This window comes from Neovison vison, chromosome X (assembly GCF_020171115.1).
Source record: "Neovison vison isolate M4711 chromosome X, ASM_NN_V1, whole genome shotgun sequence".
Taxonomy (NCBI): domain Eukaryota; kingdom Metazoa; phylum Chordata; class Mammalia; order Carnivora; family Mustelidae; genus Neogale; species Neogale vison.
Window position 1 is genome coordinate 125,280,025 of NC_058105.1, and position 15,894 is coordinate 125,295,918.

General features: G+C 51.9%; 1 protein-coding gene across 1 annotated transcript in view; it reads left to right on the plus strand.

Moving 5' to 3' along the window:
- The first annotated feature begins 6,073 nt into the window (after positions 1-6,073).
- GPR143 (G protein-coupled receptor 143) overlaps positions 6,074-15,894 on the plus strand; it is a 67,661-nt gene continuing 57,840 nt past the window's right edge. Inside the window, exons 1-3 of the mRNA XM_044234323.1 lie at positions 6,074-6,341; positions 11,502-11,611; positions 12,571-12,665. Coding sequence (XP_044090258.1) covers positions 6,074-6,341; positions 11,502-11,611; positions 12,571-12,665 — 473 coding nt within the window. The remainder of the gene's footprint in view (positions 6,342-11,501; positions 11,612-12,570; positions 12,666-15,894) is intronic.

The window sequence follows — 15,894 nt, forward strand, 5'->3', positions numbered from 1 at the left end:
AGTAGGAGAAGGAGAAGCAGACTCCCCGCTGAGCAGGGAGCCTAACATGGGGCTCTATGCCAGAACCCTGAGATCAAGACCTGAACCAAAGGCAGCCAGGCGGCTGAGCCTCCCAGCTACTCCTCAATATTTATTGTAAAATCATAGTGTTCGCTACTCATCTCACAACAGGTTCTCCTACATTTTTGTTTTCCTTTTTCCTGGGTGTTCAATCATCAGTGTCCGTTACAACTTTCTGTATACTTGCAACAATTCTCTACAATTGCTTTTGGTACATTTACGGCATCACGCTGTTCACAAACAGTTGTATTTTCTTTGCAGAATGGCTATGCTCCAGCACATGCAGCTGTGACTTGAAAAGTCAGGGATGCTTGGGGGGCTCCGTTGGTTGAACGTCCGTCTGCCATTGGATTGGGTCAGGATCCCAGAGCCCTGGGATCAAGTCCTGCATTGGGCTCCCTGCTCAGCAGGGAGTCTGCTTCTCCCTCTGCTTCTCTCCCTGCTTGTGCTCTCTGTCTCGCTCTCTGTGTCAAATGAGTAAAATCTTAAGGAACCAAAAGAATAATCCAGTATCGGGACGCCTGGGTGGCTCAGTTGGTTAAGCAGCTGCCTTTAGCTCAGGTCATCATCCCAGCATCATGGGATCGAGCCCCACATCGGGCTCCTTGCTCGGCAGGGAGCCTGCTTCTCCCTCTGACTCTGTCTGCCACTCTGTCTGTCTGTGCTCGCTCTCGCTCGCTCTCTCTCTGACAAATAAATAAATAAAATCTTTAAAAGAAAAAGAATCATCCAGTATCTGTGAAGCAAATCCCATTTGCCTTCTACTTGAGGCTTACTTAGCAGCTGGTTAGTAGGCTTTCAGAAGACCGCATTTTAGATCGCGTCTGAGGAGGTGGGGTCGTTTGCGGTAAGATAGGCATGTCTGAAGACACTGAATCGCTCACCTAAGCAAAACGAGCTTCGAGCCAGAGCCTCGGTAGGAGTTGTCAGAACCCTGGCCTCCAGACCAGGGTGGATAGTCTTTCTTAGCTTCCACCTGAGAACCTTGTCAGGCCATTCTCCCCTCCTCAACACAAAATCACTTTTGTTTGTCTCTCGCCATCCTTAGGCATCGTCTTCCTCTCCCGTTTCCTACCCTCTCCCCCCAGCATCCTGCCTTCTGTTCCAGGTGAGTCCCAAACATTTCTCAGCCCCTGGGGCTTTGAGAACCAGAAGGACGGCCGCAGCTCCTCCGTGTGCACCCTGCGCTTCCGTCCCTGACTGGCCATTTGCATTCAGAGTGCTCTTCGGCGTCACTGGATGTTGACAGTTTTCTGCAATTTTGAACCAAGTCCTCCCCACATTTAAACGTGGCCTGGTGGTTCCTGTTTTTAGGTTGAGATACAAGCTCTAGGACATTGCTGCTCAAGTAAGAGCCGCGGAGCAGCAGCACCCACATCTCTGGACACTTGCTAGAAACAGTTTCGTGAAACGTGGGGCCTCGCCCAGCCATCCAGACAAGCAGAGTCAGGTTTTCAAGGAGATCTGCAATGGGATGTTCACTGCACTTGATACTTGATACATTCCCAGCTCCGAGCTCATGTAAAAATTTTTAAGGTTTTACGTATTTATTTGAAAGAGAGATAGAGGTCACAAGTAGGCAGAGAGGCAGGCAGAGGGAGAGGGGGAAGCAAGCTCCCGGCTGAGCAAGGATCCCAATGCAGGGCTTGATCCCAGGACCGTGGGATCATGACTGGAGCCGAAGGCAGAGGCTTTAACCCACTGAGCCATCCAGGCTCACCCAGGCGCCCCATTTTTTTTTAAATTTTTTTTTTTTGAGTACAGTTCCATTTTAAACCATACTAAATCCCTATCTCTTTCCACCCTGCACCACTTCCATTTCTCAGTTCATGAGGCATCACAATGCCTTTGTCCTTTGTGTAGTCTCTTGATTAAGGCCTGGTAACACCCTTATTTAGTGGATACAGCCTATGCACGTGGCACTCAGTAAATTTCTGTTGAACTGAAATCATTTGAAAGGCCCAGATGCTGCTGGTCACCAGACGGACCCTAAGCAGGGCTCTGGCTGCAGCAGCTGAGATTCTTCCATCAGGAGAGCAGATTCTTAGCCTGGGTTTCTTAGAAAAGCAGAGCTTGAGGCAAATTTTGTTCTATGGGAGAACATCCTGGGATCCCTGGACAAAAGGGCAAAGTAGGAAAGGAGGAAGAGCAAATTAAAGGTGGTGCATTTCTGAGTAGACTGTAAATTCCCAAGAATCAGCTGCTTGCTAAGGGCTGTATGTAGCCTCTGCTCAGAAACTTAGACAAGGAGGGAGGAACTAAGACCAATTACTCCGCCCACAGCTTCTTGCTTCTCATTCCTCATTGGCTTGTTTGCCCGGCCCACTAGGTGTTACCCTTCCTGCATTTTGGGCTTAGGCACCCAGCGTTGTGGGGCAGCTGCTGAATAAGCCAGGGCCCCTGTGGGTAGACCTACAGGAGCCGAGATGTCTAGGTCTCCACTGGTTTTGTAAATAAAGTTTTATTGGAACACAGGCATCCCCCATTAATTTACATACTGTCCACAATCAGTTTAAGGATCAGTAAAACCCACCTGCAAGGCTCATTCCGTATATTAAATAAGACAGTGGGAACACCTGGGTGGCTCAGTGGGTTAAAGCCTCTGCCTTTGGCTCAGATCATGATCTCAGGATCCTGGGAGCCTGCTTCCCGCCCCCCCCACCCCCGCCTGCTTCTGCCTACTTGTGATCTCTCTCTCTCTGTCAAATAAATAAATAAGTACTAAATAAATAAGACAATGAACGCAGAATGCAAAGCATAGAGCCTGCCCACTGATGGGCTCTGAAGACAGTGGGATTTTGTGACTCGCCCCCTCCTCACTAATGCTGCTACTCTCGGTACATCTCAGCAGACCCTCCATCTGCCTCCCCCTGCCTCCTGCCCTCCATTCTGTGGCAGATCTGAGGCTCTCCCCCAAAACTCAGTCCTTTAAATTCAGACCTGTAGGTGTCAGGGGGTTTTCCAGGAGAAGCAGGTTGTATGAGAAACCCCCGAGCCGCCTCCAGCGGTTAGTGTGTGTGATCAAGCAAGGTGTGATGGCCAGCAAGGTGTAAACTGTGCAGCAAAGTCAGGACAGTGGAGCATTTCCTGGGCAGCCCAGGATGAAAGTGCAAGGTGGAATCCGGCTGGTAAACTGGGAAGGAAGGTGGAAGGCGGTGCTGAAGGTCATGACACAGATACCCCCCCATTCAGGTTTGGCTCACTGGCTTGGCAGTAGCACTGCGTTTCTCACATCTGCATATTTCCAGATGTTTCCACCTTCCGTGTGTGTGTGTGTGTGTGTGTGACCTGTCTACCTTTTCACACTGTAGTTGCACTCTAGCCCAAAAAGTTTATCTCAGTTTGTTTATTATTTATTTTATTTTAAAATTTATATTTATATTATTTATTTATTTTTAAAAGTTTTATTTAAAATCAGTTAATTAACATATAGTGTGTTATTAGTTTCAGGGGCAGAACTCCGTGATCCGTCAGTGGCATACGACACCCAGTGTGCGTCACATCCTGTGCCCTCCTTCATGCCCATCACCCCACACTGCTCCCCTCCAGCGACCCTTAGCTTGTTTCCTCGAGTTAAAACTCTCTTACGGGGGCGCCTGGGTGGCTCAGTGGGTTAGGCCGTTGCCTTCGGCTCGGGTCATGATCTCGGGTCCTGGGATCGAGTCCTGCATTGGGCTCTCTGCTCAGCGGGGAGCCTGCTTCCTCCTCTCTCTCTCTGCCTGCCTCTCTGCCTACTTGTGATCTCTGTCTGTCAAATAAATAAATAAAATCTTAAAAAAAAAAAAAAAAACCTCTTACGGATTGTCTCCCTCCCTGATTTCGTCTTGCTTTATTTTTCCCTCCGTTCCCCTATGTTCATTGGTTTTGTTTCTTGAATTCCGCATATGAGTGAAATCATACGGTAATCATCTATCTGATTGACTTAACTTCACCCGGCGTAGTATCTTCTAGTTCCATCTGGTCAGTTTTATTTCTTTAGACTCGTTCCAAGTTCCCTCCTGACAGCCGAAGTCTAGTCTCTCATCCAGCCTTCCTCAGGTTTGCTCGGAGGTCCACCTGCTGCATAATCATCTGAGCCCATCTGGCCTGGCACTCTTCATCTGTAGTAATCCCCTCCCCGCCCCTGCGCCCCCCCCCAAGCCTCAGCCTTGACTCCTTGGCACCTGAGTCATCCAGAGCCCTCAGGTTTGCATGTGGGGAGCAGGGAGGAAGGCTTTGTGCAGTTTGGGTGCAAAGCAGAGATGGAAATGCTGTCGCACTCGTGTGTGGGTTGGCCACTCAGACCCTGGGCATTAGGGTCAGTGTACAGACCCCCCCGTTGTCATTTTTATCTTTGAAAGCACATTTCACACACTGTCCTCCAGAAGCCCTTTCTGCTTTCCAAGAGCAAAGGAAGGTGGGGATCCACAGTCCAAAAACAGATAGCAGGATTCATGCTTTCTGAGGATGTGTGGGGAGAACTCCCATGATGTTTTGCAAGCAAGTGCGTAATCCCCAAGAGCAGTTAAGGTTTTGACAATGTCGGTCTGTTCCAGAATCCTATCAAAGCAGCTGCCCCTGCTCATAGACACGCCAAGTCGGATCCTTTTGAAGTGCTGGGGTCCACAGCCTTCATTAAAGGCCCGGCTGCCCATCGGGCAGTGTGTCCCTACCCTGAATTCCGACAAGGAAGTCCAAACCTGTGGTAGCTGAGCTCAAGCCTTGCCTTACTTAAAGTTGCAAAGCTGGGGGTGGAAATGTATTAAGCAGCTGGGTGGGAGGGCATGTGTTTGCATTTAAGTGTTTCATGAGCTGGGGGTGGGAACAGTGGGAGGTTGCTTTCCCTTTGGTTGATTGGAAAAAACCTGGAGAGGGGCCCACTTATTGGGGTCAGAGATCAAAGGGTGGCTGCTTGGGCTTCGCCAGTGGGCCTATTAATTTATTAGATGATACATCTGATTGGGTTTGGGGACGTTGTTTTAAATAAAGCTTTGGTTAGTAAAGTCATAACCTAGTTGGGTTTTTTTTCAACCTTGAGTTTTTGTTTTTTAACTTCACCGGTATGTTACGGTATGTTGTCATTAGTGATCATGTAATTTTTAAATTAAATTAGATTAAAAAACTTTTAAAGTAATGTCTGCACCCAGTGTGGGGCCAGAGCTCACAATCTGTGATCCACAGCCCCATGCCCCACGGACTGAGCCAGCCAGGAGCCCAGTGAGGATATAATTTTGAAACTTTTATGCGTGCAGAAGAAAGCTTGATTTTCATTGCGTAGTGAAGCACACAGAAACAGTTAAGAAATCTGAATAAACTTGAATAACTTTAAAAAAAAAAACTATAATTACTCTTGGAAAGCTTATTTGGAATGCCCAAAGCTATGTTGAAGCTGAGTAAAAACGGAACTCCGAACAGTAAGGTGCAAAATAGGTCTGTGTCTTGTTAGGCGAAGCACCTCCGTCTTTGCTCAAGATTTGAATGTCCACGAAAACCCTGTCGCTGCGGGATTGTGTCCGTGGCAGCCGAGCACGAAAGGGCGCTGTTTGAACCCCTCGCCTCAGGGTTGATCAACGTGGTCCGCTGCCCGTAACGCCTCGGAATCAGGGAGGTCGGCTCCCAACCAGGGAAAGGCTGGCAACTGAAGTAGGTTTTTCTGGTCAGGTCAGTTAAGGCGAGATGGCCGTTTTGGCGAGGGCTCGGGGGAAGTGGACAAAGCTGAGTCGCCCGGCCTCGGGCGCTTCGCCTTCCCGCAGCACCCCCCTCCTCCCCTTCTTATTCCCTTCTTCTCCTCCTTCCCTCCCTTCTCCCCCTCCTCCTCCTCCGCCGCCCCCGCCCCGCCTCACCCTCGTGAGACCTCGTGGCGTTTGCGGAGGGCGCACAGCCCCTGCTGAGGCTCGCGCCTAATCCGCACGCGCGGGGGGAGCGGCCCCGGGCACATGATCCCCCCGCCCCCGCCCCCGGCCCGCCCAGCACCTGACTCCCGCGGGCCGCTGGGGGTCCGCGCACACCCGAGCAGCTGCGCGGAGCACGGCCCATGGCCTCCCCACGCCTCGGGACTTTCTGCTGCCCCACGCGGGACGCCGCCACCCAGCTGGTGCTGAGCTTCCAGCCGCGGGCGTTCCACGCGCTGTGCCTGGGCAGCGGCGCCTGCAGTCTGGCGCTCGTCCTCCTGCAGCTGCTGCCCCGGCGCCGGCCCGCGGGCCTCGGGGCCCCCTCCCCAGCCCCGCCGGCCTCGGCGCGCTCCCCTGCCTCAGTCCGCATCCTGCGCGCCATCGCCGCCTGCGACCTGCTCGGGTGCCTGGGTAAGGCGCGCGGCCCCGCGGGTTGGGACCTGCTTTGCGCCCGGGTGAGGGAGCACTGCCCGCGGGTTGCGACCTGCTGGGTCCCCGGGTGAGCGCGCTTAGCCCGCGGGTTGGGACCTGCTGGGTGCCCGGGTGGGGGAGCATTGCCCACAGGTGGGTGCCTGGGTGAGCGCGCTTAGCCCGCGGGTTGGGACCTGCTGGGTGCCCGGGTGGGGGAGCATTGCCCACAGGTGGGTGCCTGGGTGAGCGCGCTTAGCCCGCGGGTTGGGACCTGCTGGGTGCCCGGGTGGGGGAGCATTGCCCACAGGTGGGTGCCTGGGTGAGCGCGCACGGCACGCGGGTTGGGACTTGCTTTGCGTCCGAGTGAGGGGGCACTGCCCCCGGGTTGGGACCTGCTCGGTCCCCAGGTGAGCGCGCACGGCCCGCGGGTTGGGACCCGCTCGGTGCCCACGTGAGCGCGTGTGGCCCGCGGGATGGGACCTGCTGGGGTGTTCGGGTGAGCGCGCACGACCCGCGGGTTGCGACCTGCTAGGTGCCCGCGTGAGCGCGCGCGGCCCGCTGGTTGGGACCTGCTTTGCGGCCTGGTGAGGGAGCACTGCCCGCGGGTTGGGACCTGCTGGGTACCCGAGTGAAGGAGCACTGCCCGCGGGTTGGGACCCGCTCGGTGCGCACGTGAACTCGTGTGGTCCGCGGGGCTGTCGGGTGAGCGCGCACGGCCCGCAGGTTGGGACCGGCTTTGCGGCCTGGTGAGGGAGCACTGCCCGCGGGTTGGGACCTGCTGGGTACCCGAGTGAGGGAGCACTGCCCGAGGGTTGGGACCCGCTCGGTGCCCACGTGAGCGCGTGTGGCCCGCGGGATGGGACCTGCTGGGGTGTCCGGGTGAGCGCGCACGGCCCGCGGGTTGCGACTTGCTATGCCCCGGTGAGCGCGCGCGGCCCGCGGGCTGGGATCTGCTTTGCGGCCGGGTGAGAGAGCATTGCCTGCGGGTTGGGACCTGCTGGGTGCCCTGGTGAGCGCGCGCGGCCCCTCGAGTTGGGACCTACTTGGTGCCCAGATGAGGGAGCATGGCCGGTGGGTTGGGACCTATTCGGTGCGCACGTTGGGCGGGGTGTCAGCTGCGTGCTAGGAGGGTCGACGTCGAAACCGGAGGCGGCTCTCTAGGGACCCGACGGGGTGGCCAGGGGACTCAGCAAAACAGGACAGGAAGTTAAAATTACCCCGGGGGACATTTGTTGAAGGGAATATACCAGTTTCTAATGTTTGTTATTGCAAACGTACCAAGGAAACTTTAGAAGGGGTGGTTAAGAAAAACCCAGATATTGTGAGGGACCCATAATTATTCTGCTAGTGAGACTGATAGTATTTTGTGCATACACACAAAATCATTTCCAAAATGACTTAGCACAACCAGGAAGAACACTTGATGTATATATCTCTAATATATATAAATAGATATATTTTGTCAGGCTTGGGTTTCATACCATCGGTGGCCAACTGCAACCCCTGTGCCAAACCCTGCTGGCTGCCTGTCCCTTTCTGAGGCCCAAAAGTTTTTTTTTTTTTTTTTAAATCAAAAGAAAAATATTTCCTGGTTTATAAATATTCCATGAAATTTAAGTGTCTGTGTCCTTCAGGATAGTTTGGTGGGATCACAGCTGTGCGTCGCACCGGCTGGCTATCCACAGAGGTGGATGTCTGCAGAGTAATTGTGACCCATAAAGCCTAAAATATTTTTAATCTGGCCCTTTACAGAAACTTTGGCATCCTCTTTAAACATGCATGGCAATTTTTACAGACTTCTAAGCTAGATAGTGCTGAGCATTTGTTTAAGGGTTTACTTTGGAGAATTTCTAAGAAACACAAATCACACAGACTATATAATGAAACCCTGGACCCATACCTCACTTTATCTACACTCCATCCTGTACCAACTCCTCCCTGCATTAATTTAAAGCAAATCCCAGGACGTATGTACTTTCGTCTATACAGATTTCGTTATATAGCTGTGAAATTAAGAAGGAAGCGTGTATGTATACACACATATGTTACAGGTAGTATTATCACCTTAAAATAATGAAAATCAGTTTTTTATAAAGATTTTATTTATTCATTAGAGAGAGCGCATGCGTGCCAGCACAAGCTGGGGGAGAGGAAGAGGGAGAAGCAGACTCCCCACCGAGCAGGGAGCACAATGGTGGGCTTGGTTCCAGGACCCTGAGATCATGATTTGACCCGAAGGCTCATGCGTACGTAACTGGCCGAGCCCTCCAGTAAGGTCACTACTGTGTGTTTAGTTGTGTCATAAATGCTGTTTTACAGTTGGTTGGTTTGAATCAGGATCCAGATACAGCCCACATTTTGCAGTTGGCTGACAGGTGCTAACCATTTTGGAATTGTATTTTTCAGTAAGTTTGCTTTTGAAGCAAACGCTGTTGATGGCATTGGGCCCTGAGGGGATGGCAGCAGCTTATTCCGCACCTTGAGCACATAGCAGTACAGGTCACTGTGTCTCAGGGCCCAGTTCTCCATTCTGTGCTCTTATGCCTGGAGACCCTCAAGGACCTTGACTTCCAGTAAATGCTATGGACCTCTAGTCACTTTCTCAGACTTGAGGAGTCAGACAGGAAGCAGTACTTCCTTTCTGTGAGGGATAAAATCATCTTGGTGCTTGTTAATTCAATCAGATTGGTTTTCTTCCTGATGATGCTAAAACATTTTGAGAAAGCATCTTTTTTTTTTTTTTTTTTAAGTTTATACATGGGGCTTGAACCCATGACCCAAAGAGTCACACGCCCTGAGGACCGAGCCACCCAGGCACCCCTAGAAAAATATCTTTTTTTTTTTTTTTTAAAGATTTTATTTATTTGAAAGAGAACATAGTGAGAGTAAGAGAGCACAAGCAGGGCCAGAGGTAGAGGGAGAAGCAGACTCCCCACCAAGCAGGGAACCCCACTTGGGGCTCGATCCCAGGACCAGGGCTTATGACCTGAGTGAAAGGCAGGTACTTAACCGCAGAGTCACCCAGCCAGCCCTGGAACAGCATCTTAATAGCAATTTAGGATCCGTGGAATGATATTCGTATATACTCTCCCTTTTAGAAGGGACATACGTGGTGTTAACAAGTGAGCAGAGGCAGAATTAAGGGGAAGGCTTGGTGACTAACACCTCCCTGGAAAAATAAATACTTTACATGCCTACCTCATAGGGCAGAGGTTTTTCTCAGTTTTATTTAGATGTAATTGACATACAGCCCAGGAAAATTTAAGATCTAGAGCATAATGACTTAACATACACGTGTGGTGAGTTGTTTACCACTGTAAGTAAACATTCATCCGCTCACATCGATACGAATGTAGGTAGGGCATGTATTGAGCTCAGAGGAGTGCTTGAAGCATTCTTGATACAGCATTCTGCAGAAGAAAAGCATTGTTTGTGAGCAGTGCTGATAACAAGAAGATAGATCGCGAGTTTTTTTGGTGTCCATAGTTCCTTTTTAGTGGTATGTGGCATGATATAGACTTAGTATCGTTCTTCATGGTGTGTATTTGGTTATATACCGCACATTATATAGAGGGTATTTTTTTATTTTTTTATTTTTTATTTTTTAAAGATTTTATTTATTTATTTGACAGAGAGAGATCACAAGCAGGCAGAGAGGCAGGCAGAGAGAGAGAGAAGGAAGCAGGCTCCCTGCTGAGCAGAGAGCCCGACGCGGGGCTCGATCCCAGGACCCTGGGATCATGACCTGAGCCGAAGGCAGCGGCTTAACCCACTGAGCCACCCAGGCGCCCCTAGAGGGTATTTTTTTAAAGATTTTGTTTGAGAGCGACAGAAAGGCCAAGCGGAGGGGGCGGGTAGTGGGCAGAGGCAGAGGGGAAGCAGACTCCCCACTGAGCAGGGAGCGCGATGCACGCCCCCTGGGATCATGACTCGCGAAGAAGGCAGACGCTCAGCCGCTGGCGCTGGCCAGGCACCCGGTGTTTGCCGATGGATCGGACAGTGTATATCTGGCGCTAGAGTGTGCAGGGCGAGCTTGCTGGTGGGTTACAGTGTCTAGTAAAGTATCGCGAATTGTGTCTTACACATGGTGTACGTGTGCACGAGGACACAGTGTGTCACGTTGTAGTGTTTACAGTTACCCTCGAGCATCGTCTCCCGGAGCCTGTGCTTCCACAAAGCATATCACGTCACCTTCGCATAGATCTTACGGGGGTGTTACACTGTTTTGAGGAGAATTAGTTATTCGGGTCCAGTAGCAAAGAAACTTAACAAAAAAAGTAAATGTCAAGAGCAAGTTGCCGAGAGCTACTTGGTGAAAATCTTAAATGCGTTTTTTTCAGGGAATGAAAGAATTATCTCTTCACATTTCAGAATTGTGCTTTTTCAGTCATTTTTTTTTTTTCCTGTGAGGACTGTTAATATGGACATTAAAAATAGCGAAGAAGTAGATTGTCCCCATAAGGGCTGCTTCGTATGGAGGGAACAAACAGCGACATTCGGGTAGGACCGCGGCTGATGGTGGTTCAAGTCGAAATCGAAGTGCCTGGGCTTGCTCTGTGGCCGAAGTAATTGCTCCCTGGGTCTCCCGTGGTTCTCCGTCTCTCTGCACACACTCGTGTGTGTGTTTCTCTCCTCCCTCATTTCTTTCTCTGTCCCTTCCTAGCTGCTCATCCCTCTGTCCGTCTGCCTACCGCTCCCGAGCCGGGGCACGCGTGGATTCGGACGGCTGCAAGGCGCCCCGGCCCGGCTCCCCGCGGGCTCGGTTGCCCCGGGGCGCTGGGGTCGGGAAGCAGGCGCTCTTCTCCCGGGTGCTGGGAGGTCGGTGGTCGGCTCCCAGCACCTCACGATGCCCGCGTCCTTCTCCGCACGGCGTCTCGTCACGCAGGCCCCTGGTCCCGTCACACCGTCACGAGAAGGGTGAGGACAGTGTGGTACGATGTCGGGGCAGAGGCCATGATGATGTTGGGACAGCGTCCGTGACCGTCGGTGTTCTAGTTCTGTTTTATTATCGTTGCTAGTGTCTAGTAAGTGCTCTGTCCCAGGAACACACGTGGCGGAAAAACACAGATGGGATTCAGTAGGGTCTGCGGTGCCAGCCTCCACTGGGGGTTCTGGAACGCGTCCCCCGCGGGATGACCGTATCCGCTCTTTCTCTCGTAGGTATTGTGTTCCGGTCCGCGGTGTGGTTGGGATTCCCAGATTTCGTTGAAAACCGCTCCGACGGGAATGGGACGGACGTCTGGCCGGCTGCGTACTGTGTGGGGAGCGCGGTGAGTGCACCTTCCTCTCGCTCGCCGCCGTCTCTCCTCTGTGCCCCTCTTAGGCTGCCGTCCTCAAAGTGTGGTCTCCGGCCACTGGGGTTTGTTAGGAATGCAAATTCTCAGAGTCTGCTGCTCAGGGTTCTTTGGGTGGGTGGGTGGGCATCTGCCAAGTACTCAACCCTCCAGGAGCTTGTTTGCGGTGCCAGATGACAAGAAGATAGGTCTTAAGGTTTGTAGTGTCCCGAGCTCCTCTTGGTTCCCCTTCAGGGGTATGCTGCATGATAAAGGGGGCTCCTGCCACCCGCTTTCTTCTGAGGACTCCCCTGGAGTGTGGCTGCTCTGTGCCCCCCCTTCTAAGCACACATAGACCATCCTTACCTTAGCTGCAGCTAAAGCCAGCTGGCCAAAAAGAAAAAGAGAGAAGGCAGTTACTGATGTATTGGGTGTGTACTGCTTGATAAAACCTGCGTGGAAATGGACGTCTGTATCCCGCTCTGTGCACCATGCCGGAGCAGAATTCTCTGCTCCTGCCCGCTCGGCTTCCCAGCTGCGTACGGGGCAGCCTGGGTCTCCCCATGGCACAGCCCAGCAGGCACGCCGGCCCTTGCAGCCCGTAGCGTGCCGAGCCCCTTCCTGGCCGCTCCTGGGAAGTGCTTTCCGACCCCTACCCCTTCGTTTTCAGCGAACAGCTGCTCCTTCGCAGGCGCCGTGAGCCCTCAGGCCAGCGTGGGCCTCCTAGCTGAGGCCTTCATCGTCCTGGCCTGTGAGTGTCCTGGAGGGCAGGCCTGGCCCGTGCGCTCAGAGGGACATCCCACCCTTGCGTCCCCAGACCGTGCACACGTCTCTGGATGGCTTCCCTGTCCTGCTTCCCCATGTCACAAGAAAGAGGCGTCTGCTGGCTCATCTCACGGACGGGGCCATCCGCTGCCCGTTTCCGGAGCTTTGATGCAGGCTCTTCCTGATTACAGATGTGGGTCCAGCTGCTGTATAGTGCCTGCTTCTGGTGGCTGTTCTGCTATGCGGCCGACGCCTACCTCGTGATCCGGAGATCGGCTGGACACAGGTACGTTCCGAGGGAACAAGGAGAGCTTTCTGCCCAGCTTCTGTCGTGTGAGGAAGGGCTGGGGGCACCCCGAGGGCTCTGGAATGTTCTTCAGTATGGCAGACACTGAATGTCAGCCGGCCCCTCTGCGAGAAACGTCTCTGGCCCCTCATTGGTACAAAAGGCTGAGGGCAGATTCACAATGAAGATGTTTAGACCGTGACCCGTCATCCATAAATGACATGTTTGCATTCCGGACACTTACTAAAGAAGAGTTGGCAGGAATACAGGCAGTTTCTGACGATATAAAGGTTTGAGGAGACAAATCTTTGCTGTGCGTATTGACGTGTTATGCCAAACTGGGAACCGGAGTACCGGAGCTGCCGGGGGCTGCTTGGGGAGAAAGGGCCCCGGGGGTGCGGCCCATGCATGTGTCCCCGGCTGGGGAACTGTGAGCAAGTCGCTTGACCTCTCTAGACTTCCGTCGTGCCGGCCATGACACCGTAGCCCCCATCGGGTCTCGGGAGACGCCGTGCGATGCTGCGTGGGAAGGGTCGGGAACCGGGCCTGGCACGCCGTGGGCTCTCGGGAGCTGTGCGCTGGGATGTGTGTGCGTCACACACACGGGTACAGAGAACCTAAGTGAGCGGGGGAAGCCGCGTGGCAGGGCGGAGTGAGCGCCCAGGTCTCCTGACTCTTGGTCCAGGAAGCATGGGTCCCCCACTTTCCCATGGAACCCTTGTCTGCTTACGTCTTTTTTCTTTTTAAGTTTTATGAAGTTCACCCATTTAAGTGTATAAAATCCATTGTTTTTTAGTTTAGCTATAAAATCGTGCAACCGTCACACCAACTAATTTTATGACTTTAGTCATCAACCCTCCCCCCCCCCCCCCCAGGCTCTACCAGTGATGAATTCCTCCCCCCCCCACCCCCCAGCGCCTGGCAACGGCCAGTCTGTTTGCTGTCTCTAGCTTTGCCTAATCTGGGCATTGCCTGAAAGTGAAATCATTGAACATGTGACCTTTCGTTTCCGGCTTTTTAAACTTAGCGGGCCGTGGTCAAGCTTTCCCTGTGTTGCAGCACCGTCTGTTCTGTGAGCTTCTGAATACTGCTCTTTTGTATGACAAACTACATTTTATTTAATTTTGAGAGGCCAAGCATGTGAGCAGGGGAGTGGGGTGGCGGCGGAGAGAGAGAGACGGAACAAGGAGAGAGGGAGAATGTCAAGCAGGGTCCACAGCACAGAACCTGACATGGGCTCGATCTCATGATGCGGAGATCGTGACTTGAGGTGAAATCAAGAGTCAGATGCTTAACCAACTGAGCCACGCAGGCGCCCTTGGGTGTACTGCATTTAAAAAATAAATGTGTGTGTATGTGTATGTATGTATATACATATTTTTTTAAGATTTATTCATGTGACAGAGCAGCAGAGGGAGAAGCAGTCTCCCTGCTGAGCAGGGGGCACTGTAACAGGGCTGCATCCCAGGACCCCGGATCATGACCTGAGCCAAAGGCAGCCGCTTAACCCACTGATCCCCCCCATGCGCCCTTTAAATATATTTTTTAAGACTTTATTTTGGGGCGCCTGGGTGGCTCAGTTGGTTAAAGCCTCTGCCTTCGGCTTGGATCATGATCCCAGGGTCCTGGGATCAAGCCCCATATCAGGCTCTGCTCAGCAGGGAGCCTGCTTCCTCCTCTCACTGACTGCCTCTCTGCCTACTTGTAATCTCTGTCTGTCAAATAAATAAATAAGATCTTAAAAAAAAAAAAAGACTTTATTTTTTAATTTTTTAAAAAAGATTTTATTTATTTGACAGGCAGGGAGACAGTGCGAGAGGGAGCACAAACAGGGGGAGTGGGAAAGGGAGAAGGAGGCTTCCCGCTGGGCAGGGAGCCCCGGGGTGGGGCCCAGTGCCAGGACTCTGGGATTGTGACCTGAGCCAAAGGCATCTGCTCAACCGACTGAGCCACCCACACAGCCTTAAAGATTTTATTTTAAAGATTTAGTATTTATTTGAGACCGTGCATGTGTAAGTAGGGGGAACAGCAGAGGGAGAGAATTTCAAGCAGATTCCCCACAGACCTCAGAGCTGGTCTTGGGGCTCCACATGGGGTGTGATCACAGGACCCATGAAATCACGACCTGAGCTGAAACCAATAGTCAGTTGCTTAACCAGCTGAGCCACCTGGCAACCCTAAGGTACCTTTTCCCAAAATGTTTGTGAGATGTCTCACCGAAGGATGTTGGAAAAACAGTCTCTGGTTGCGCGTAGTCGTGAGCAGCAAAGACGTTTATGAACTGTGTTACTTGCAGATGAACCGGCGTGAGGAAGGGGAGGAAGGAGGCTTAATCTGGAATATTTCGTTCCAAGGTGACAAAAACTTGGGAACCAAGCAGAAAGAAGAGAGTTTCAACACTGTAATTTAGGTCTGTGATCCATTTAAAAAATTCTCTTTTTAACTAATGTCCACACCCAGAGTGGGGCTTGAACTCACAACCCCAAGATCAAATGGTCTGTGGCCCATTATAATTCTTTTTAAGATGTTGCGTATTTACTTTATTGTGGGGGGGAAAGCAGAGAGAGACTCTCAAACAGACTCTGTACTGAGCATGGGGCCTGACGCGAGGCTCGATCCTGCGACCCTGAGGTCATGAGCTGAGCCCAAACCAAGAGTTTGACGTTTAATTGCCTGAGCCACTCAGGAGCCCCAGTGATCCATTTTAAATTAATTTTTATGCAGGTGAGGAAAGGGTCAATGTTCATGCCTTTGCATGTGGATGGCCACTTGTCCCAGCACCATTTGTTGAATAAATTTTACTTTTTTAAATTCATTTTTAAAGGTTTTATTGAAAGATTTTATTTTATTTGTTTATTTGAGAGAGAGAATGAAACGGAGACATGACCGAGGGAGAGGGAGAAGTAGGCTCCCTGCTTGATGTGGGGCTTAATCCCATGGTCCTGGGATCCAGCCGTGTGTAGGGCTCCCGGCCCATTGGGGAGGCTGCTGTTCCCTCTCCCTCTGCTGCTCCCCTTGGTTGTGCTCTCTTGCTCTGTCAGATAAATACAGTCTTAAAAGGAAATAAGCATTGGTAGTTCTCATGTGTCCTCATCATTAACTTGGGTCTCTCTGGCTTGAAGTTTAGTGTCTATTTTTGGGCTTGTTCCTTCCACATTTTTACTTTAGCTCATAAACTTTTATTCATCTGAACAGAACCTGTGTACTCGTGGTTTTGAAAATTCTGAAG